A 25,314-nucleotide genomic window follows, 5' to 3' on the forward strand; every position below is an offset into this window, starting at 1 on the left:
ACTTAATTGTACTTGGATCTCTCTGTGCATCAAAGCTCAACTTGGTGAGTGAGCACATATCCCTATAGGGTGAGGGATAACCCACTTTATATAAATGATGTAAAGTGTATAAAGCAAAAGTCAAAGGTGCCAAAAGGTACTGGTAACCTAAAAGGAAGTTTTAGAAGTAGACATCCTCTCATCAAGTGTATAAATCCAAATTATTATACCTACTTTACTTAAAGCAAGTCATTACACCTATAATCATACAGGGCCATCCAGGTTTAACTGGTCTAAACTTGAATAAAATTGGAGACATTGTATCAGTTGTAATTTGTTAGCTCTAAAGGTATATGAAAAAATTAACATAAAACTAGGGGAAAAGTTTTTTTGTTTAAATTCACCTCGTGTTCGTAACAAATTGCTTTTAGCTGAGGAAAAAAGGTGACAAAGGGTTCTGTTGGTGGCTTGATAGTCAAATAAAACCAGTCCATACCACTACCTGACACTGTTTCCCCCAGGCTATGTTGTAAGCTTACAGCCTTGACCCAAGCTTCCTGGCGGCTGCATTCTCCCAGGAGAGCAGCTCCTGAAACTAACAGGATGCACGGCTCCTATTAATGTTGATCTCAGGCTTGTCACTGTATTGGAGTTATTCATGGTCTCCCAGTTTTGTTTAAACGTTCTTGATAAACTCAGCATTGTTTTTAGTGGCAAGTAAACTTTCATGGAGTGAGGACTTCCACGACAGTTCACAGCCCTTAGCAGAGAGTATGCCGTCGGTGGGAAGGAGCACCTTGATGTTAGAGGGCTGTAAAACACCATCACGTCTACGTTACTTTGACATTTTCTGATGAAAACTGTTTCCTGTAATTTTTAAGTCACCAATCTTTCTCATCTTAAAAAGTCCCAAAAATTAAAAAAATCCAATTGACAGTTAAGTGGGTACCTCTAAAAGCCATAAGAATACCTTTCCTAAGGGAAAATTATAGCAGCTAAAGAAAATTTATTTTAGTAAAAGCCCAGCTGAATAAAATTTCAATACAGAATAGTCTAGCATTTATATTCTTACCTAGAACCTGTGTCATTTGTTTTATTAACAGGATAGGCTCTATTGCCCTTCAGAGTTAGTACCAAAACTTGAAGCACAGGCTGATCCAATTCTGAAATTCTCTGTGGTAGAGGTTAGGGCTGTCACTAATTAGCCAAGTCACTAGCTGAAGCAGGCACCTGTTTGCACTGCCCTCAACAGCACACGACTCATTTTTCAGGACAGCCAAGTTAGCTGTCCAGATCTTCTTCTCTGCCCAGAAGCAGATACGTGGGGTTGGAGGAGCTGCTGAGCAGAAGGCAGTGGAAGAAGGCACAGTCCTAGTGTCCTCTGGCAGTAGGTGTTCTCCAATAACGCACCAGAGAAAAGTTACAAAAATAACAGAGTAGTCTCAAAAGAACCCCACAGAACTACATCCCAACAAAAGTCCAAATTTAAGAACACCCCACTAAGGAGTAAAAAGCTAGAAGTATATAATCTTATGTATTATTTTGTGTTTTTTTGATTCAGTGTTTCACATAAAGGGGGAAAAAGTTGATTAACAGCCTTTTCTGTCCTTGGAGAAACCTAAAGGAAAACAACCTGTTGTAGACAACCCATTGGATTGGGGTAGAAACGACATAGTTCCTCCTCTGGCCCTGCTCTCTTCTTGGTGCCATAAGCGTTCTAAAGGATGTCTGCTCTTCCAGGAAAGTGGTATGCTGGAAGCATCGGTTTGGGTGGCTGTCAGGACTGACAAGCCAAGAAGTCCTAGGGAACCCCACACTGACTAAAGCTACGCTGTATCTTGAGGCTGAAATCATGGGTGAAAGAAGACTGAGGGAATATTCTTGTTCCCCCCCCCCCCCCGCCAGGAAAGTTGAAGTCCACTTCACATAAAATAAAGACCATCACCACCACAAAAACCCTAGTGATGAATATTTCTATCACTGGATTCGTATTAATCACCTTACCTGACAAAGAAGGGTGATCCTTAGAACCTAAAGCCGCAGGCAAAACTTGGGAAGTTACTTCACTCCTAAACTACAGCAGAGCTTGGCCATCTGTACTCAACCATTGCCGGAATCGCTGCGCAAGCTTAGATTAACAATGCAGACTGTCTTAAAGGTCACTTCATAAGTCTAAGAATACCAACCACACAAAACTTTGAGAACAAATGAAAAGATCCAAAAAGTATCTTTTAAAGAAGCAGGGCTTTAAAAAATGCACACTGGTACATAGTCTTATTGCTCTCGAAGCACATGAGCTGCTGAACAATATCCTAGAGATCTAGGCAATGGAGAGGTGCCACTTCGGACTCTCTATGATGCAATCCTTTTTTGGAGGTGGGTTTATAGGAGTATCTTGTGTATATAGTACAACTTTTGCTTATTCTCACATTATTTACTATCTCTGCCCCACTGCACTGACATCACTTTTTCCTTACGGGACAATGTCAAAGATTTCTGCAGTTTGCACTGGTAATCCTTATTCACGACAGGTAGAGACTTTCATTACAAGATGTGCTCATTTACCACTGCTGGGATGGCTAGTTTTTATTGTTGACGAGCAGCTCTGAGATTGCATTTTATTTGTAATGGTCACTTCATCATCATAAACTGATGAGACTACGTATTTCTCTCATATACCAAGGAAAATTCACAGGATAAAAAAAAAAAAGCACTAAGCGCAGTGTGAAGCATACAGAATTGTAGTGTCATTAGCGCAATGATTCCATTTTATACCAAACTGCACATGCATAATATGTAAGGTCACTCACTGGACTCGGACTACACTGCTCCATCAGGACACCTGGGAACCCGGACAATCTCCACGACCAGGCTCCGGCAAGCAAGAACCCTAGTGTGCGCCAGCAGCGGAGGATGAAATGGTCAAAAACCTCACTTTTCCCCTCCCTCTGGGATAGTCCCATACTTAACGAATTCTTTGCTGTACACTACAGTCCATACACAACCTGATGATACCTGCACAGGGGGCAGTTCTGTTCTTTCCTAATCACCCATCCTAGAACAACACACAAAAAAGACGCATTTCAGAAGGTAATTTTGTTTTTTGTACTGACGCACTGTATCGGACACAGGGTATGTATATTTGATATAGCAATTGTCTACAGAGCTCTACTATCAACACCTACCTAAAGCACACACTATAAGGTAACTGGTGACCCAAAGACATACTGGGACGGAGCATTCCAGGGGTATTGTGTCAGATATTCTCTTATGACAAATCAAAACAAGGATCACGAAGCCAAGCTTGATGAGGCTTCGCAAAGCTCATGAATAAACTTCCAACAGTACAGAAAGAACTATCCGGGATTACAGTACTAAATTGTCCAGAGAGCTTACCTGTGACAGAACACATCAGATACCAGGTGGGATCGTGGTGGCACCACTGCAACTAGAATGGTTCAGTTACATCATGTGTTTACATCCTATGCACCACGGACGGACACACACCCGTGGAAACTTCCCCATACTGTGCTAGTGACCCACCCGTGATGCTGACAGTTTCCGGATTTAAAGTGCCCCTTCGTGTGTAAGTAATGAAGTGTCAGCCAAGCAGTTCGAACTTCAGCTAACCGGGGAATAAACAAACACAAAAGCCCCATCGATACACCAAACATTCTGTTGTCTTCCCAAACTGAGAAACAGCACATAATACATCTATTCCTTAATATATAATACACAACATGCACAGATCGGCTGCACATGGACACTTAGAAAATGCCATCTAAGTCCGTCATTAGAAGTTTTGGTCCAATCCACATGATAGATAACAGAAATCATAAGGGACAGGACACACATCCCCTTCCATGCCTCTTCCACCCGAAATACACAACCCATTTTCAGATTAGGAGAGAAAAGGAATAAATAGACTCACTCTCAGCTATATATATACATATACACATACATATATGTATACATATATATACATATACATACACACACTACCTACAGATGTATAGCTCTGTGTGTCCACGCACACGTACACACACATATAGCTGGATACTACCTGAATAACAACATCACACTAGGAGGCTCTGAACACCAGAATTCATAGGTGATCAGGTGAGCTGATTGTAGAACTGATTACAGATACCATGAAAATAAATCCTACGGTAGCTACTACCAGTCTCTCGAGAGCTTGGTGTTCTGGTCTCTTTTGGGGGGAGCGGGAGGGGGTCCTCTCCGCAACGTTGCATAGCCCGATATATGACTACCTCCGTAACTGGCTTTCTGCTGGTCAGAAAGCAGTTCCGGGGGGGGCGGCGGCAATGCCATGTCATCCATGGTGGCTGTGGGTTCTGCTCTGGACACGCGGGAGGAGGAGAGCGAGCCATGCCGGGTGATGGACTTGCGTTGCAGTGTCCTGTTGAGGTCAGCGAGGAATCCAGGCTGGACACTAAGGCTGGATTTGGGAGAGGTGGGCACTTGTGGCACAACTGTGGCCATTGCTGGCTGCTCAGAGATCTCTGCTTGAGTGAGGCGGGTGCTGTCATTCCGTTTGGGTCGTGTGGGTGGAGGGGCCTTCTTCGTGGATGTTTTGGACCATGGCTGTGGTTGAGGATTAACGACTGCCACTTTGGGAGAGGTGTTTCCCGAGAATACAGCTGGAATCTCTATGGGGGGCAGAGGAAGCTCTATTTCAGGTGGAGGGGGTGGAAAGTCAGAATCCGATGGAGGAGAAGGAAATTCTACTACAGAGTCCTTTCCACGCCCACTCAGGACAGATGCTTTTGTCGACACACACCCTTGTTGGAGAACTCCGGGAAGGTTAACGCCAGAAAGATTTAGTTTTCCCGGTTTTGGGGGCGCTGCTGGAGGTGTTGGGGTCTCTTTGCTGGGAGACCCTGAGGGTTCTGCTGGCGATGCAAACTTGCTCACTAGACTGTCTACTGAGGGTCTCTTAGGCTCAGGGTGCTCTGCGCAACTGCTGGACTTAATGCTGGAGTTTCGCTGTGGGGTTGGGGGAGGTTTCTTTGCCCCCGGGCTGGATGTCTTACTGGTCTTTTTGCCTGGAGATCCACTTTTGTCGGAGGCAGGAGAAGCTGTGGGTGTAGCTGTCAGTGGCGGTGGGGCTGGGGCCGGGGCTGGTGGGGGTGGAGGCGGAGGTGGTGGTGGTGGAGGAGGAGGGGGAGGAGGAGGAGGAGGGGGAAACACCAGGCTGCTCTCAGGAGGAGGAGGGGGGAAATCCAGAGAGGGGACAGGGATAGAGCTGGGCTGCCACTTGGGCTTTGCTTTTACAGCAGGAGGAGACTGTGGGGCCACATTTGCTGAGGGAGGCTTGAAGGGCTGCTCCACGGGAGGAGGGCCTGGAGGGGGCGGAAACTGGCTGGCTATCTGCTTCACGACCGAGGGCACCGGAGACAGCGGAGAGGGAGGTGGTTTTACACAGAAGCTCTGCTGCTTGGGTAACGTGGGTGGGGGGACTGGACCAGGAGGAGCAGGGGGAGAGGGTGGAATATGGGAGACAGGAAAAGCTGGCTGCTTTTTTGCTGGGGGGGCTGGAGGAGTAGGTGTGGGTGGCACAGCTTGTGTCATAACAGGTGGCACAGTCTTGGTGCTAGTTGGTGGGGGCATCGTCACAAGGGGTTTGGGGGGCGCTTGGGGAGGGAGAGGTGCAGGGATAGGAGGGGGGGGGTGGTGGCGCTGGAGGGGCCACTTGAGTGGCATGCTGAATGTGATGAATCTTTAGTGGAGGAGGTGGAGGGCTGAACTGTGGGAGGGATGGGGTGCAGGGTGCCGGTTTGAGCTGGGCCATAGCTGAGCCCGGGGTTGGGGGTGGGGGCGGAGGAGGGGGTGGAGGAACGACTCCATTGGGGGGCACCAGGATCTGAGGCTTTCCTGACTGGGAGGTGGAGGCCAGAGACTGCATCACTGAGGGTGGTGGAGGCTTGAACAGGGGTCCTGAGTGCTGAGAAGCGTTCTGCAGCCTGGTTATTGTGCTGTACTTGACGAACATCGTGGCTGCTGAGCCAGCAGAAGGTGCAGACTGGCTGGGCAGGGGAGGGGGAGGGGGGGGTGGGGGAGGTGGGGGTGGGGGAGGAGGTGGGGGTGGAGGAGGTAGAGGTGGGGAAGGCTGTGAGGCAGTGTAGGGGGTGACCAGCTTGGGCTGTGGGGATAAAGGGGGCAAGAGTGAAGTGTAGGGTCGATTCATAGACTCCATTCTGGCCTAAAAGGAGCATAAAAGGGGGGTGGGGTGGGAGAGAGAAAACACAACAAACATAACAGTTACAGAGGTAAGCTTTGACTGCGTCAAACTAAACAGCAAGGAATCTGGGACAAGCGAGAAAGGACTCAGCAGTGGGACAATGTCAGGAAGGCGAAAATCAGACTCCCTGGGCAACAAGGGCACAGCGAATTTGTTCACCAGCAATACTCTCAAATGGCAAGACTGCCTAACAATCTAGGGAAAATGTCCTGCTGATCAGTGATGGGCTGATTTTTGAGCCCTGACTTTCACACACCTGCCACGAACAGGAGCCCCCGTGGGAGGACTTCTGTGTGCTGACCCCCCCCGGACTGTGGCAAGCGGAGATGTGATGGCTCGAGTTCACCTTTCAGTCCATGGCTGCATCCACCTCAAGCAGATGCCATAACTGGGTTTAGGAGTGCTGGTGGAGGGCCTCCCGAGGAATGAGGATGGCTCTGTGATGCTAGCAAGCTGACACGTGAGAATATGAGAATGTTCAGCAGGGCGTGCACAGTCACACAGGAATGAATGAGCTTGACACACACACTCGTGTTCGTGTGAGACACTTGCATCCAACATGCACAGAAGTCCAGCAATGCAGGTAAAGGGGGGGCATTCTTTACATTTGTTTTACTGGAAAATACATAAAGAAATGCTTTATAAACAATACAGCAAAAGATTATAAAAATACCATACAGAAAAAGCCAGGAGAAAATGAGAGGAAACCTTAGAAAACTAAAGGAAACATATCCAGAAATGGCAGCTAAAGTTTGCCAACAACTTGCTGACCAGCCCCTCGGGGCACCTCCGCCACTGCCCGATTACCACATCTGGTCATCTGTGTCATGGAGCCGCTCATGCATGAATGTGGTTCAAGTACTTTTGAAAAGAGCAAAGGAAGAGCCCTTGGTTTAATAAAGTTTGGGCACATGTTTTAGGTTCTTTGAACAGACTGTGAGGATCCAAGATAAACCATTTGTTTCCAAACTACAAGTGACATCTAATTAGCATCGAGAACGCTCAGGTTAGTAGACTAGAAGGCTCAGGACAGGGCTGAATTCTAATGCCCACCAGGACACTCACATGTTTCTTTAAAAATTGCACAAAGTAAAAAGCATTAGTCTGTGAGACTTGGTTACAGGAGTCACCCAGGTTAATGTGTTTCCAAAGAACAGCCCCTGACCTTAACTTGACCCTGTCCTGGCTGCTGCAGGGGTGCAGACCTTAGCTGTGCTGGCCTTCTCATTTGGCACCTGAGGCTGAGGTAACAGAAGAAACACAGGTGGGGTCAAGACAGACAGACCATCACTGCTGCACGGCACGGCGTGTGCTCCGGAAACACCACGACCAAACTGCTGCTTCAGCACAGAGCATTCGGATCCTTCTTTTATTATTATTATTATTATTATTTTTCTCTTGGCCTTTCATTTAAAATGTACATGGTTAACACTATTAAAAATGTAGTAAGGGAGAAGACTTTTCTTTGGATATCTGAATTGTTTAACAGAGTTATTAGCACCAGATAGGGCTGTTTCATCCAAATTGATTAAGTGGGGAAAGGGAGACAGAATTATGTCTTAAAATCTGAGCCCCCAATAAGGGAGTTAAACAAACTGTCAGTGTTTTGAGAATTCAAGTCATTAGAACCAATTTTCAAATATTTATTTCTAAGACAGAGTGTTCCACCCCCACATAGGGCTACTAATGCCTCTTGCTGAGGGGCAGTAAACATACCACATATGCAAATAAAGGAATAAATTAAGGGAAACTATCCATTTAATTCTCATTGGTGAGTGTACTTGTGTAAGTGATTCAGACCAAAAGAACAAAAAAAATCACAATGATTATTGGGTAAAAACACAACACTCAGGCCAGTTGTGCCACTGGTCCCTCAGTGATGGCATGAGCTCCTGCCTCCTCAGAGGGCAGGTACAGCCAGGACACGATGCTGCCCACAGAACTTCAGAGGCAGTCTGACATGCTTTCACCTGGGCTAAAGAACCTAAATATTTCTAAACAATCCTGCAATAATTACAATGCATCCTTCAGTGTCATTGAAGTGTCCCGTACAAAGTTCAGGGATCCAAAATTTTAAGAGGATTAATCTGAATTTAGTCTTCTGCATATACTAAAATTTGAGAAAATTCATCAACGTGCAGAGAAATGCCAAAAAGCATGAAAGAACAGAAGGAAGGAGTCTGAATAAATTAAATTAACACCATTAGCAGCTTCTCTGAAACAAAGTTAGGGCACTGGCACTAAATGGTGTTGCTTCATCCCAATTGATCAAGGGTAAAAAGGAAGAAATCATTACTCCTTAAAAGTGTGAGCCATCGATTAAGTCGTTAAATTGCCAGTTTGAGATCTTAGGTCATTAGAGCCAATTCACAGATACTCATTTCTGAAGAGAAGTCAAAGTAAGAATACTAAAATAGGGCCAAGAAAGAGTTCTAATAAGGAATAAAAGAACAACAAAATAAACCCATGGAACATCAGAGATTCTTTTTATATACATTAACACCAGTGTGTTACCTACCTTGCTGGATTCTTCCAACTGAGTGCCACGTTTCCAGGCTTCAGAGAAGATGGAGCTTACAATACTCTGGGAGCGGATGTGTCCTGCTGGCTGAGTATCAGACACTCCACTGTCAGATTGATTAGAATGATTTGACTGAGACTCTGTTTAAAATAGATTTTCAAAAACAGGATTAAATAAGTTGTTATTCCGACGGTATGAATATGTACATTTAGCTAGCTCTTTTACACAAGATCAGATGCTATGCAGGACTGCAACAAGTTACTTTTACTCAACTCATTTCATATAAACACACTTCAAACTTTCCTCTAGAAAACTTCCCTTACCTTAGGGCTAATAGAAAATCTTGATTCTTCTTAAACAATTCACCATGACAGACTTAACATTACAATGAAAGGTTTGTATAACATTACTAGTACCCGGACAACCTGGAAGAGGTGTTCTTGCCTTGCCGGGAGGCCAGGGTACAGTGTAGCCGGCTGCCTGATGGTGCCAGTACCTGAATCCCTAGAAAACACTTCTCGCTTGAGCTCAGGGTTGCTGGGAATGGTGGAGGATACACCGGATGTCTGTGTGACATCCAGGATGAGGGACCTGGGGAGATTATGTCATTGGACCCCAAGTCAGGTGTAAGATAACCATGCAGAAGGAAGCACCCAGCCCAATGGCTGACATCTGGTGGAGATTCGGGTGTTAAGGCTAGTCCTATCTGATGACTCTGTGGAGAGGGGTATTACTAGATTGCTTTAGTAATCAAGTCCAGCCAAGTTAGCCAAAGCAGTACAGAGATAATAGCTAAGAACTCCTTTGGATAAAGTTAAGACATATCCTCAGGCAAAAATATAGGATAAAACCTACTCTGTTTTCTTCTTTCTTCATCGTTCAATTGCTGAGTCTTTTAAAGGTTTTTAATTCCAGTATAAATAACAGTTATATTAGTTTCAGGTGTACAATATAGTGATTCAACAATTCTATACTCAGTCCTCATCACAATGTATCTTCCTTAATCCCCATTACCTATTTCACCCATCCCCCCACCCACCTCCCCTCTGGTCACCATCAGTTTGTTCTCTATAGTTAAGAGTCTATTTCTTGGGTTGCCCCCCCCTTTCTTTACTCATTTGTTTTGTTTCTTAAATTCCACACGAGTGAAATCATCTGGTATTTGTCTTTCTCTGACTTATTTCGCTTAGCATAACACTCTCTAGCTCCACCCATGTTGCAAATTGGCAAGATTTCATTTTTTATGGCTGAATAATATCCCATACACATACACACCCCATCTTCTTTACCCATTCATCCATCTATAGACATCTGGACTCTTTCATAGTTCCATAGCTTGGATATTGTAAATAATGCTGCCATAGAATAGGGGTGCATATATCCTTTTGAACTAGTGTTTTTGTATTCTTCGGGTAAATACTCCAGGGTGTGATTCCTGGATCACAGGGTACTTCTATTTTTAATTTTTTGAGGAACATCCATACTGTTTTCCACAGTGGCTGCACCAATTTCCGTTCCTACCAAGAGTGCATAAGCGTTCCTTTTTCTCCACATTCTCGCCAACGCTTGTATCTTGTGTAATTGCTGAGTGTTTTTTTTTTTTAAAGATTTTATTTATTTATTTGACAGTGATAGAGACAGCCAGCGAGAGAGGGAACACAAGCAGGGGGAGTGGGAGAGGAAGAAGCAGGCTCACAGCGGAGGAGCCTGACGTGGGGCTCGATCCCAGGACCCCGGGATCACGCCCTGAGCTGAAGGCAGACGCTTAACGACTGAGCCACCCAGGTGCCCCGCTGAGTGTTTTTTAAAAAGTTGCAACTTCACTAGCCTCCTACATCCCTGTTTAATTACTAACCAGAACAAGAGCCTATAAGATAGGAGGCTGGAACATGTGAATCCTTGAGCTCTCTTCAGCATGAATGAATATGATTCTGCAATTTATATTTACAAGTCTACATAATATTTAACACTGTATAAGGAGGGATGATGCTGGACTAGGAAAAGGAACCATTCCACTTCATAAAATGTGTGCATTAATGCACATGCATTAATGCTATATGAATTTAAAAAATATTATGGCATCTTTTTTCTCAAATCTCTCCCTTAATTTTTCTAAAATCTTACTTGTGACTTACTCTTACCTTGCCTTTCTCAATCCATTATCTCAAAAGGGTCTTCCTCCCCTTTAATAAATATTTTCAGAATAGTTTTAGATTTATGGAAATGTTCCAAAGCTAGCACAGAGTTCCTACATACCTAGCACCCAATTTACCTCATTATTAACTTGCTACATTACCATGGTACATTTGTCACAACTAAGGAACCAACACTGATACATTACTAATAACTACACTTCGAACTTTATTTGGATTTCACTCGTTCTTCTGTAATGTCCAATTTTTTTTTTTAAATCCAGGATCCCATCCAGGATATCACATTATAGTTGTCATGTCTCCTATGATAGTTTCTCAGGTTCTCCTTGTTTTTGATGACCTTGACAGTTCTGAGGAGTACTGGGTCAGGTATTTTATAGAATGTTTCTCAATTTTGATTTGTCTGATGTTTTCCTCTTGATTAGACGGAGTTATGAAATTTGGAGAGGAAGACCAAGAGAGGGAAAGTGCCAATCTCATCACATTGTGTAAAAGGTACATGCTATCAACAGAACATATTACTGAAGATACTGCCCTTGATCACTTGGTTGGGGTACTGTTTGTCAGGTTCTTCCACTGTTACTCCCCTTTCCCCCACACCCAACTACCCTCTTTGGAAGCAAGTCACTCTGTACAACCCACACTTGAGGGTAGAATTAAGCTCCATCTCCTTGAGGGCAGAGTGCCTGCATAAATCATTTGGAAATCTTCCACACAGAAGATCTGTCTCTTTCCCATTTATTTATTTATTTATTCAATAATGTATATCAGTATGGACTACTGGCTGTTTATTTTATAATTTGGATTATAATCTTACACTATGTTATTCTGTTGCTCAAATTGTTTCAGCTTTGGCCCCTGGACACTCTCTCAGGTTGGCTCCTGTGTCCCTTTACACAGCCCCACCACTGTGTTTTTTGAACACTTCTTTCAACATAAGCTGCTTCAGGCTCATCTTATTCTCTGCCACAGCACTAGAACCAGCTGTTCACCACAGAGCCCTAGTTCCTTTCTTCAGGAAAATGGCATTAGAAAACCAAGATCAAGGCACTCTGTATTTTCGCTGCTCCTGGGGTGTCACTGCTCCTAGTTCTCTCAGTGCACAGCACTAGGAAATACATGTATATTAACCCATGGATATACACATTCTCATTTTGTTTCTACTTACTTAGAGATTAATTAGTCATACAACTTTTTAGTCAAATACTTCTTTTTTAAAAAGTCCATGTTTTTATTTTATCCTAAAGTAAAACAGATTCTGAAAAGAATTTCCTTAAAGTATACATACATAGCCACGTAAAAACATAGACTGAAAGACAAATTTATATGTTGTACTAATAAATAACAAGAGGGTTTTTTTTAGTCAAATATTTCCTAAAGTTATTACTGCTTTCATGTGATGTCAGAACAAAAAAAATATTTTGCTTTTAGAGGACATAGTTATTATTCATGCAATATTTTGAAGGGAAAGAAGCATTTATTTTAAGGTGTGATCATAGCGTACTTATTTAAAGGATGTGGAAATGTGAAAATAAGCACTTTTTGAGTATCACTGATTTCTAGTGAAAACTTTAGTAAGTTTGATGACTTAAACAGCCTCCTTAATTGTGATACTGAACTAATTCTAGTTATTTTCACTCTGCTGAAATGTCAGGAAACCGATGGGGAAGGAGGGCAGTTTCATCATGGATTCTGAGGTTGGAGATTTTCTCCAAGCAACTTTTCTATCCCCAGTAATGCATTAACAGCTGTTGTTCAGCAGTATGACTGAGTCTGAAATAAACTTTGTAAATATACGTAACAACACTCCTGGATTTAAAACTCTATACACTGGTACTCCATATCAAATACATTTGTGAACTAGCCCATGATATTGTCCCCTCTAACCACCATAACAAAATTTATTTTATAATTTAGACATTAGGTCCAGCTCTGGTTTTAAGAACCTTGCTGAAGTAACCAGGCCTGCTGTCAGTCTATAGAGATGTCTTCCTATTGGCTGTCAGCATTTCAAACTACCTGGGATGCTCGAAGAACTGGATCCTGATTTAATGCTGGAGCTGGATAAGGAAGTCCAATCATAAGCTGACTCTGTCCTCTTCAAGGCTTCTTGATAGTTCATGTAGAGCTGTTTCCCGTACTAAACAGAAGGCAGTAAATTATGACATCTGAACATTACTGGGTATGATACAGATGGATGAGGTAAGAAAGGGGGATACTTTTCTGTTTACTGATTCACAGTTTGCACTAAAATTAATACCTAAATTAAATCAAAATTATTTTTAATACCAGTAAATTACCATCAAATCTTATTTATCCTCATTTTAAGAAAGGCAGCAAGAAGTTAACACTTGATTTGTTCATTATCGGTATAGTTTTTTTGGTTATTCCTAATACAACTTTGATTTTATACCTATCATAAATTTTATTTTCACTTAATGGGCATAAATATTCTTTAAAATTTTTTCAAAGGCTCTTGTTTTACAGCACTTTTAGGTCCACAGCAAAACTGACAGGAAGGTAGAGAAACACAATCTCATTTTCAACATTCTCCACCAGAGGGCGCATTTGTTTCAATCGGTGAACCTACATTAACACATAACAATCAACGTCCACAGTTTGCCTTAGGCTCACTCTCGGTGTTGTACATTCTATGGGTTTGGAGAAATGTATAATGACATGTATTCACCACTACAGTATCACACAGAGTATGAATATTTTCACGGCCCTAAAAATCCTGTGTCCTGCTTATTTATTCCCCTATTCCCACCCTGAGGCGATTTAATTCTCAAAAAATTTCTTTTGCTTAGGCTAAACTCTGCTATATAAGAATCATATAATGTGTTCTTCAGAGACAAAATAAATCACTCTGGTGCTACACAAGCTTTTACCAGCAGTATTATTCCAGGGATACCAACTGTTAAATGTTTATCCCCTAAGACATTTAAAACATAAAACTTATTAGGCCTCAGAAAACACTGACAAAATCAAAAACATGAAATGATTAGGATAATTGTCATGACAATCAAAACTATATCATGAAACACCTCATTATTCTATCATCAAACCAAAAAGAACACCCTACCTTTGCAATGCGGATACCATTGACCCACTGATGCAGGGTCCTCACATCATCACAACAAAGGTACTTGATGTACTGAGATTTCTTCTGGATCTGTGGGTGCTGCAAGATTAAAGGCAAAACCCAATTCAGTACCCTGAAGAACTGAAGAAAAACTCTATCAAAGCTTAGACCCTAACAACAAGTGACAGGCCATCAGAGTTAGGGCCAAAAATAATCTGTACCCCTTATATTATGGCCATAAGGCCAAATAAAATGGCCCATAAGTATTTTTACAAAATAACTACAAAGCAGGGCACCTGGGTGGCTCAGTTGGTTTAGCAGCCAACTCTTGATTTTGGCTCAGGTCACGATCTCAAGGTTGTGAGACCCAGCCCCTACTTAGGATTCTCTCTCTCCCTTTCTCTCTGTCCCTCCCCGCTGCTCTCTCCCTCTCAAATAAATAAATAAATAAATAAATAAATAAAAATTTAAAAAATTGAAAAAATAAACTACGAAAAAACTTGTGTTACATTTTAGGTCAAGATATGCAAGTTAAAAAATACCTTCATAGCACAGCAAATCCCCAAATACCCCTTCTATATTTCAGAGAAACACAGTCCATCAAGGTTAACAAACTCAACATAACTCTTCATCTATAAGACTATGAGAAGGGAAGATATTGATTTCAATCTTAACCCACTGGAATCAGGAATTCAGAAGACTCCAAATGAGAGGGTGTTTGGTAAAGCTTCTAGCACTTCTGTGGAGGCGAACCAGTGGGCGGGGTGGGTGAGGGCACCAAACCTGGGACATGAGAGGGCGCTCACACCTGGTGCAGTGGTGCTCCCTGTTGCATGGTCTAAGGACTGCTCTGCACCCTATCTGCCCACAGCACATGCCCTCCAGGGACTCAGCAGCTTTTCAACTGCATCATCAGATTCAGTTTTCACTTTTCCGCTGCAGTTTGGATGGGAGGTGACTGACTAGACCAGCTACACAATGCAAGTGCTAGAGAACAGACTTAAGGTATTTTAACTCCACTGGGCCACAACGACTAGTTCCCTGGAAAGAAAAAACCCTAAATCACACTTGGTTCTGGATGTAATGGCTGTTAATTATTACTTCTCTTTTCAGTTATTCTGAAAAAAAATTTTTAAATGGCTACATGTTACCTGGGGAAATATTTAAGATTATATTAAATTATAAGAGGCTTTAAAGATTCCCTAACCACATTTGTTGTGGAATCCATGAGATCAATAAAATAAGCCACCTGGATGAGTTCTCAAGGCTGCAGAAATAGATGACCACCCAAATAAGTTAGGTATCTGCACTGTTATAGATTAATCTTGGGGCACCTGGGTGACTCAGTTGGTTAAGCATCAGACTCTTGATTTTGGCTCAGGTCATGATCTCAGGGTTGTGAGATCAAGCCCCACGTCAGGGTCCACGCTGGACATCAGCCTGCTTAAGATTCTCTCCCTCTGCCCCACTCTGCTTGCTCTTGCATGTGCTTTCTCTCTTAAAAAAAAAAAAAGGTCAATCTCTTTGGTCTACAATGGGAGAAATTTAAATCCATTTATTCTATTCTACACATTGTTTTATAGTGCTCAGCTCCTATAATAAAACATTTAATACCAAAACCAATTTAGTTATTAAAGGCTACAGTGAAAGTTTTAAACAATAAATCATCAACAAAAAGAGGCTGGCAAACAACGTGGATGAACTAGAGGCTATTATTCTAAGCGAAATAGAGAATGACAAATACCACATGATTTCACTCTTACGTGGAATTTAAGAAACAAAACAGATGAACATAGGAGAAGGGAAGGAAAAATAAGATGATAACAGAGAGGGAGGCAAACCATAAAAGACTCTTAACTATAAGAAACAAACTGAGGGTTGCTGGAGGGGAGAGGGGTGGGGGGGTAACTGGATGATGGCCATAAGGAGGGCTCTTGATGTAATGAACACTGGGTGTTACATGCAACTGACGAATCACTAAATTCTACCTCTGAAACTAATTTGAAAAAAAGGGGGGTAGCCAAACAATACTTAACAGTTGTCTCTCCTAATACTATAGGTTCTGCAGCCTTCTCTTGGAATATATTCCTTCATCCTTATTAAATCACATTATAATAAACCACCATAGCAATCTTGAAAAAGCAAAGAAAGACAGGTAGAGGAGATGAATTTTTCCACAGAAGAAGGAAGGGGAATTTTATCTCATTCATTCATGCAACCGGTATTTATTGACTGGGAACTATTTGCCAGATCTTTAAGTAGGTGTTGGGATACACTGTGAGCAAAACAGAAGAAGCCGCGGTTCATGCAGAAGATAAAATGGGATGGCTGAGAAAGGGCTTTCGTCGGTATTACCAACTAGGGCTTCAAGAGTGGCTGTTCTATTTCCTGTGTCACTCAGGCACCACCTATGGGGTAGGTTTTGGACATCTGAACAAGGGGCTACAGAGGGCTCTCAGCCTTTACCACTACCCCCTCTCTTTATGGTGATTCATAAGCCATTCTTGACTGATTCCTTCCATTTCCTGAGAGCAGGGCTACCCACCATGCATGGGTGTTCAGCTGTAGCGTGGCCCTGCCTGAGTGTGTACTACTCATTCTATACACCAAGGGAGTGTTTTTATCAACACAACATCAGAGAAAATCAAAGAGAAACGATCTTCTATCCTTTTCTCCTCATTTCTCTAACCCGGGAATCCAAACACCACCACAAAGAATAAAAAAAAAATTTTTTTTATTTACTTATTTAGGGAAAGAGAGAGAGCGTGCACACATGCAAGCAGGGGTGGGGCAGAGGGAGAGGGAGACAGAAGAGAATTCCAAGCAGACTGAGCTGAGCAGAGCCTGACATGGGGCTCGATCGCACGACCCTGAGATTATGAACTGACCCCAAATCAGGAGTTGGGTACCTAACCAACTGAGCCACCCAGGCACCCCTATGATATGCCTAAGTATCTGCAGATCACTTGCTTAAAGTTCATTTTAGGACGCCATAAACTAGTCTTTTTCAACCTTCCACGTAATACAGGCATCCCTTCTCTAGCCTTCATTATGGTCACCCAGGCTCTGCATCAATTCCTCAGGTAGTTGCCTCTTCCATCAATATATTATTTCATTAAAAGTGACATTTATTGGAACATGTGGCTGGCTCGATTGGTAGAGGATGTGACTCTTGATCTTGGAGCTGTGAGTTCGAGCCCTACAGTAGGTGTAGAGATTACTTTAAAAAAACGTGTCATTTATTGAGCACTTAGTATATACCAGGCATTATACTAAATATGTCACATATGTTAATTAGCCCATTCCCTCCTCAGGAAAACCCCATGAGTTACCTATTACTATCTTCATCAAATGAAGGGAAACTGAGGCACACAGGGGTTAAGACAGCTAAGTTGCTCATACATTCATGCTTATTAGTTAAATAACCAGAATTTGAAACCATGCCATCTCATTCCAAGCCCTGTGCTAACTATAACGTCATATTTCTGTCTTATTAGTAGTGAAACCTTCTTCCAAATGTGCTGCCTCTCTCCGCTTTTCCCCACAATATCACAACAAGAGGGGCAGTTGCGTGGCTCAGTGGGTTAAGTATCTGCCTTTGGTTCAGGTGATGATCCCAGGGTCCTGGGATAGAACCCAAATTGAGTCGGGCTCCCTGCTCAGTGGGGAGTCTGCTTGTCCCTCTCCCTTCCCCTTGCTTGTGTTTTCTCTCTCTCAAATAAATAAATAAATAAAATCTTTAAAAAAAATTAAAAATCACACGAGCTAAGAGCAAGTATGAAGGAGACATTCTTTGCCAAAAATCAGAAGCTTAACATTTAGATTCTTATAGATTCCAAAGAGAATATATAATCAAATTGCTCCCCTTAACAATTAAAGCTATTAAGAAAGAAAGGTCATTATTTCATTTTTAAAATGATGTTGATTTGGAAAGTCTCCATTATCTGATACAAGATAAAAAAATTTGAGAATTTAAAAAAAAAATAAGAAAACGGTAAGAAATTCTGGATTACTATTTGCCATCAGATTACTTTTTTCTGTTTATGCCACAAATCAGATTGAGACAGAGAATTCTGAAAACTATGCCCTAACATCACAGTCCAAGTGCCAAAGGAAAACCACTGAATATATACTACCCACTTACTGCTTTGGGAACAGAAATAGGCTTGAAAATTAATTCTCTCACTAACATGCAAGAAGTTAAAAAACAAAATATGTAACAGTCCATCCTATTACTTCTACCATTATCGCATATAACATCTTTCTTTTAATAACAGTGTTTGAAAAGTTCATGTTCATATTCTAATCTCTAATCTCTAACCATTGTTTCCTTCTTACCTAACATAAATTACTTTGCCTCATTCCTTTAGGAATGAAAATTTAGACCTGGCTAAGGTGAGTTGTATTCCAACAATTACTGTGGTGTATGTATTTTAAAAACACAGGTTTCCTTTAAGAAGCTTATATACATGCATACACATGTCCAACAAGCATGAACCTCTTTCAGATAGATAATAGATAACATATGTCCTATTTATTCCTTCATTGTCATATCTCATGAATAAGCTCTTACCATCATTTTTATTACTACCTTAAAAAAGCTAATTACTAAACAACGTGTTTTATTACTCCCTACAAGTATATTTCCTGTATCCTGCATTTTACTGGAAGAACTCCGACTCAGTTGTTAGAGCCCAAAGCTGATAAATAGGATCAAACCCTATAAATATTTACATTTGCATACATCTTGTGTGGCAGCATTTCTTGGTTTATTAGAACTCATGCACAAGAATAAAAATACTTACCGAGGCAAAATCTAGTAGAGACTTTTCAGGAAAAAAATGCTAATAGTTGTGTGGCATCAGGAACACTGATCCCTCTAAACCTCAGTTTCCATATCTGAAAAATGGGGACTCTAGAACAGATCTGTGACACTGATGTGCACAGTGCTTCTAGTGCAGTGTCTGCCACCCTAGAGTTCTTCAATAAATGATAGCCATTATTTTTACTACTATTTGTACCTAGTGGTATGGTTTCTTTCAATACCTTGAACATTTCTAAATATAAATAAGTAGGCAATATGAATATATGAATTTAGCTAAACCTACTTTACTAAAAGCAAATATGAAATACATAAATTATTATATAAACCAACAAACAAAAACCCCTTAGAACAAAAATATTCTTAACCTAAGAATTCTATGAGTTGCAAAAGGCATTAAAATAATAGTCAGTGGTCATAATGAATTTTGGCTCTAACACACACTGCTGGTTGCCTTCCCCACAGCTATCCCCTCTTCCCTACTTCTTTTCTTAAAGAGCCCCAATTTTGTCTGGATGTCTGTCTACGCCTTATGTCAGGGTGTGAATTCTAACTAGGCTAAGCCAAAAACACTGGAATAAACTTAACCAAAGGAGGTGAAAGACCATACTCCAAAAACTACAGAACACTGATGAAAGAAATGGAAGATGACACAAAGAAATGGAAAGATATTCCCTGCTCATGGATTAGTAGATATTAAAATGCCCATACTCCCCAAAGCAATCTACAGCTTTAATGCAATCCCTATCAAAATACTAATAGCATTTTTCACACAACTAGAACAAATAATACTAAAATTTGTATGAAACCACAAAAGACCCCAAATAGCCAAAGCAGTCTTGAAAATTAAGAACAAAGCTGGAGGTATCATAATCTCAGATTTGAAGACATACTACAAAGCTGTAACCAACAAAATAGCATGGTACTGGCACAAAAAAAGAGATCAATGGAATAGAATAGAGAGTTCAGAAATAAACCCATGCTTATATGGTCAATCTATGCCAAAAAAGGCAAGGATATACAATGGGGAAAAGACAGTTTCTTCAACAAATGATGCTGGGAAAACTGGACAGCTACATGTAAAAGAATGAAACTGGGCCACTTTCGTACACCCTCCACAAACATAAACTCAAAATGGATTAAATTAAAGACCTAAATGTGAGACTTAAAACCATAAAACTCTTAAAAGAAAATACAGGCAATAATCTCTTAGACATTGACCCTAGCAACATGTTTTTGAATGTTTCCTCAATCAAGGAAAAATAAAAGAAAAAATAAACTATTGGGACTACATCAATATAAAAAGCTTTTGCACAGCAAAAGAAATCATCAACAAAACAAAAAGGCAACCTACTGAATGGGAGAAGATATTTGCCAATGATGTGTCCATTAAGGGGTTAAGATCCAAAATATATAAATCAATTAAACATCAATTAAAATTCCTAAAAAGAGAAACGTGTTTACCTTTAGCACCAGACAATAATCTGTAGGTGCTTTGTATTTGTTCCGGTAGTCCTGTCCATAATAAACATTGACATGATCCAGTTGGAGAAAGCACACCAGTTCCCGAGAGACCTAAGATAAAAACACCCAAAAGACTGCATTAACAATAATGTATAAATAAGCAAATATCATACTTGGTAACAGTTTCTAGTTGAGAATAAAAACTTTACCAAGTGGAAACCAGTCTATTTTACAGATGACAAGACAGTGAGATTCTCTATAAATGTTCCTTCTTTAACCCAGGATACAACAAAAAAGCAGTCCATTTCACTTACTGTCCGCCATTCACAATGAACACACACTTGCTTGGAAAGGGTGGTATTTTAAGGAGACTTTAAATATAACATAGTATATTAAATACAATATAGCATAGTAGAGCTCTGGAAAAAAAGCAAGAAAATATGTAGTTCAGTGCTCATAATGCATATCTCAAGTACAATGATTCTTCAAGACAGGGTTTCTTCACCTTAAATAGAGGCAACAAAATAGGCCTCTCAGGAGGGTGGTAAAGCTTGGAAGAGAGGATGTTGCAAGGACTTTAAAACAGTGCCGGCCCCCGCTAAGCACAGAAGCGGCAGCTACCAAGGGGGCCCTTAGCAGGAGCATATTATCCAAGAAAGGCTGAAATGCCTATAATCCCAGAAAGCTATTCTCCCCATACAATAACAAGCAAAAACTACTCTGAAAGAAGTTCTGAAAATAATAAATAAAAGTATGATTTCAAATGTGGCAAGAGAACCGAAACGGGTCCAATGAATGACCAGACAGTGAACACTTGCAGGTTTCTTCTTTATAACAGATCAATAAACAAAGCAAAGCAATATTCTGCGTGTCCTACAAGAGTTGAAACAAGGGACCCCTGAGAGGCTCAGCTGGTTAAGCATCTGCCTTCGGCTCAGGTTGTGATCCCAGAATCCTGGGATCCAGTCCCATATAGGGCTCCTTGCTCAGCGGGGAGACTGCTTCTCCCTGTCTGCCACTCCCCATGCTTGTGCTTGCGCGCGCTCTCTCTTTCTCTCTCCTACTCTGTGACAAATAAGTAAAATCTTTAAAAAACAAAAAAAGAGTTGAAACAAATCAGAGCCTGGATTTATCTTGTCAGCATACTTACTATAAATTAAAATCAACTGTCAAAATGAGGAAGCTCAAAAGTCAGCAGAGGGGACACACCTTTGCTTTTCCTTTAGGGACATAGTAGATACCAGATGCTCGCAAGAGAAAATAGCGCTTTTTCCAGGACTTTTTGCCATCATCTTTCAACCACAGGACTCCTTCAATTTCTGGTACAGTTACAGAACTTCCACAAAAACATTCCTAAAATAAGATGATGATTTGGAAAGACATGTGATCTTTGGATTCTCAGAACAAAATTGTGTTTACTCCTATGAAGTTCATACTATAATTAAACCAAAATGGTTTTGGTATTAAAGCCACATTGCTAATATTACCTCAATGAGAACTTTGTATTCTAAACATCATATAGATTCATTTTGAAACTACTATGGCAATTCCTACGAACTTTTACCTAACACTGTTTTGAAAAATCTAACATTGTCGACTGAGCTGCATACAGCAGGATCTAAATGCATCTGTACAGCACAGTAACACCAAATTTAATAAAAGTGTCAGAGTTAACATAAGCACTGGACTTTATTTTTCTCCAAATTAACAACACATTTAGATTAGCTGTCAAACTAAAAAAGAAAGCAACATGCTAAGTGAGTATAAATGCTCACAATTTAAAAACTGTATCAATTTATATGACTCTAAAAGAGGACATTTATTTTTTAAATATTTAAAACTAGGTTGAAAGGAATGTAAACAAACCCAAAATTATGAATTCTAATGTCCCTACTTAGATAAAAATGTAATTAAAAAATCAATCATGTATTTGGTAAAAGAAAAACAGAAATCCTTTTTACTGAATATTAACAAAGGACATTTTGAGCCTAAATAAACTATTCCCAAAATACAGAGAAACCAGAATTATAAAGAGGACTTTTAATGGTAGCTGTTATCCCTATGAAAAAGTTGAGCGCTGATCTTCATCTTCCTAATTGCCTTGTTGCTAAGAATTCATTCTGGTTTTCAAACATACTAACTTCTTTTATTTTAGTTCTCTAAAATCAGCAAAGGCCAAAAAGCTAAAAACTGAATTATGTTTGAATTTGTTTTATTAAAATAAGGGGATATGTATTTTAAATGATCATTATGATTTTTTAATTGAGTTATTTAAAGCTAAGGCTTGAAATATTTTGTAAATAACTAGTATATTCAAATTTCTCTCTGGGTGAGCAGATAAAGCACCACAATCATGTCCTTCCCGGACCAGCCTTTTTCCCCACTTGTCTGCTCCTAACAGCTCATGATGCCTTTTAGTTCACCAATATATTACTTGGCAAAATAACAGTTTTTAAGAGGTTCTTCAGTGGCCTAACATTCACACAGCTGAACTCTCCCCCTCAGGCTATGGAGGAATATAGGCTTCTCTAGTTACAAGTGTAATCATGAATATATAGTACTGACATACTTGACTTCAAAAACGGTGGTTAATATTTTAATATTACAATGTGCAGGAAAAAACTGGGTCGGGGGAGTGAAGAGTCATACCTCCAATAGCACTTCTTTATTTCTATCTGCCATTTCAGCAGTTTCCTTTTTCCCCAGAAGATAATTCTGGAAAAATAAATAAATGAAAGTTAAAGATACACCCACTCTATTATTCCCTTGGGATAGGTGCATATATGATTTCTTCTAGAGATATAGTAACTGGCTGTATAGAATGACAGGAATACTGCTTTGAACATTAACTTGTGCCTGAGCACCGTTGCTAAAACGCTTACTGCTGGCCTTCTTACTTTAGCCATCATCTTGAATTATTCCATAAACTGCCCTCCCCCAAATCCTGAGATGATTCCACATCCCACAGCTGACAAATGTTATGTACAACTAATGAAAGGACCTGAAAGGTTTACAGATTAAGTACAATGAGTAAGGCAAATTTCCTTAAAATATGCTAAGCTTAACTGACCCAGATGCAGGAAATTTATGTTCTGCCTTTGAAAGAAGAAATCCCCAAATCTCTGAGACTATCATAATATCACTTGCTTGCCTCAACTAAAATCTGAATTCTAACTATTAGCCTTAAAACTTTTTTGCAATCACCTATAAAAAAATCTACTGGTATTCCCAAATGTGTATTATTCACTAAAAATATCCAGTAAAGATGTGTCATGATTAAGCTGTCTGAAGGATATTTAATACTTTTAACACTGCTATTTTTCATTACTATTTATACTACTTTTTCTCTCATCTACTGATTTTTATAAAATATTTGTGTATTAGGAATTATTAACTCAAACATTATTCTGGAATAAACAAAGATGCCAAATAGGGTTTTAAAGGTAACATATATTTAAAGTAGAACCATTTATAATCAAGGTTATTGAGTTTTTTTTTTTAAAAGATACTAAAATAAAGTGTCAACTGGATAAACGGAGGAAGTAGAGAACTTAAATATGTAGTACTTTTCTTTGATGGATGAGAAGGTCACCAAGTAAATAGCTGGGTTCAACAGCTCTGGATTACAAAAAGCAGAAACCTGGTAACTCCCTGGAGTTACTTCTGCTGCCCCAAGGGCTCACCCCATCTGGCTCTGGGTGACTGGTAATCTCTTTGAGGTCTGACACCTGGGCCCCAGAAGACTTTCCACCTCAGCAGCAGTAAATGTTCCCATGGGGTTTTGCAACCATAATGCTCCAACCAGGTGGCTGCCAGTGTTTTTAGCTCTGTTAACTTAAAAGTAATAGAATAATATAAGGGGAACATTTAGAAATCATGATCTCTATAAGATACTTGGCCTCACCTGTGGGTTTTTGAAAAGTGCATATTTTTCTATACGTTCCATAAATATAAGCTTGTTTTGGCTATCTCTTGTCCAATTAAGAAGATTTTCAACCAAGTTTTCATGGTCTTCAAAGATTCTCTCTGTCCCAAGATACAATATCAGTATTTTGTTAGTATTCATCAGAACCGCATCAAAGACATGAAACCTTGTGAAGTAATTCCAAGCAGAACCACAGAATTTTACTTGACATTATAGCTCTTGGCCCTTAGAAATGATCCGGTCTTCCTTCTATTTTCAAATAAGGAAACATGCCCACTGTGTTAACTGACTTCAGGAAAGTCACACAACTGCTACATGGACGAACTGGGACTAAAATCTAGTAGGTCTTCTGTTAGGTCTTCCTCAGCCTTCAGCCTTTTCCCATCCACCCTTGAAAAAACAAAAACCAGGGGTGCCTGGGTGGCTCGGCCAGTTAAGCATCTGCCTTCAGCTCAGGTCATGATCTCAGGCTCCTGGGATTGAACCCCTCCCTCCCTGCTTAGCAGAGAGTCTGCTTCTTCTCCCTCTCCCCTAGCTTGTGCTCTCTCTAAAATAAATAAATAAAATCTTCAAAAAAAAAAAAAAAAGACACTGTAGCCAATTACATTAAAGGTAGTAGAGAAATATTATATGTATGGGTCTTTAACCTATAGCCATGGACATATTCTAAAAATTAGTATCCAAACATCTTCTCTGTATCATGATGCCACACCTATGAACTCAAACCTTTCCAATTCTCTAAGAATAGTTGTATTATTAGAATACATTTTATACATGTTAATAAACTAATAACTTATATTTTAGTTTTGGGGGCTATGTATGTGTGTTCTGAGAAAAAAAGGGTTATTAAATTTTTATTTCTCTGGAAACCACTGTGAAATATTTAAATACATAGGTACTAAGAGTAATGCAAATACTTTTAAAAATAAAATATAATGTTGAAATTGATTACTGATTCAATAATACCTAATAAAATTACAATTGCCAGGTTGCTATAATCACACAATATTATAAAAAGAAAACTCTTTTAAGAGTCAATGATGGCATTAAAAATGAGGAATTTTTAAAATTAGAAAACACCATACTAAACTACAAATCATAAG

General features: G+C 40.3%; 1 protein-coding gene across 1 annotated transcript in view; it reads right to left on the bottom strand.

Annotated features, from left to right (window-relative positions):
• Window positions 1-1,519: 1,519 nt before the first annotated feature.
• RAPH1 (Ras association (RalGDS/AF-6) and pleckstrin homology domains 1) overlaps window positions 1,520-25,314 on the bottom strand; it is an 88,660-nt gene continuing 64,865 nt past the window's right edge. The window contains 9 exon segments of the mRNA XM_026492139.4: window positions 1,520-5,670; window positions 5,672-6,202; window positions 8,760-8,902; window positions 12,935-13,055; window positions 14,001-14,099; window positions 20,287-20,397; window positions 21,496-21,639; window positions 22,936-23,001; window positions 24,191-24,312. Coding sequence (XP_026347924.1) covers window positions 4,156-5,670; window positions 5,672-6,202; window positions 8,760-8,902; window positions 12,935-13,055; window positions 14,001-14,099; window positions 20,287-20,397; window positions 21,496-21,639; window positions 22,936-23,001; window positions 24,191-24,312 — 2,852 coding nt within the window. The 3' untranslated portion in view covers window positions 1,520-4,155.

The sequence above is a fragment of the Ursus arctos genome, unplaced genomic scaffold (genome assembly GCF_023065955.2).
Source record: "Ursus arctos isolate Adak ecotype North America unplaced genomic scaffold, UrsArc2.0 scaffold_1, whole genome shotgun sequence".
In the NCBI taxonomy this organism is placed as follows: domain Eukaryota; kingdom Metazoa; phylum Chordata; class Mammalia; order Carnivora; family Ursidae; genus Ursus; species Ursus arctos.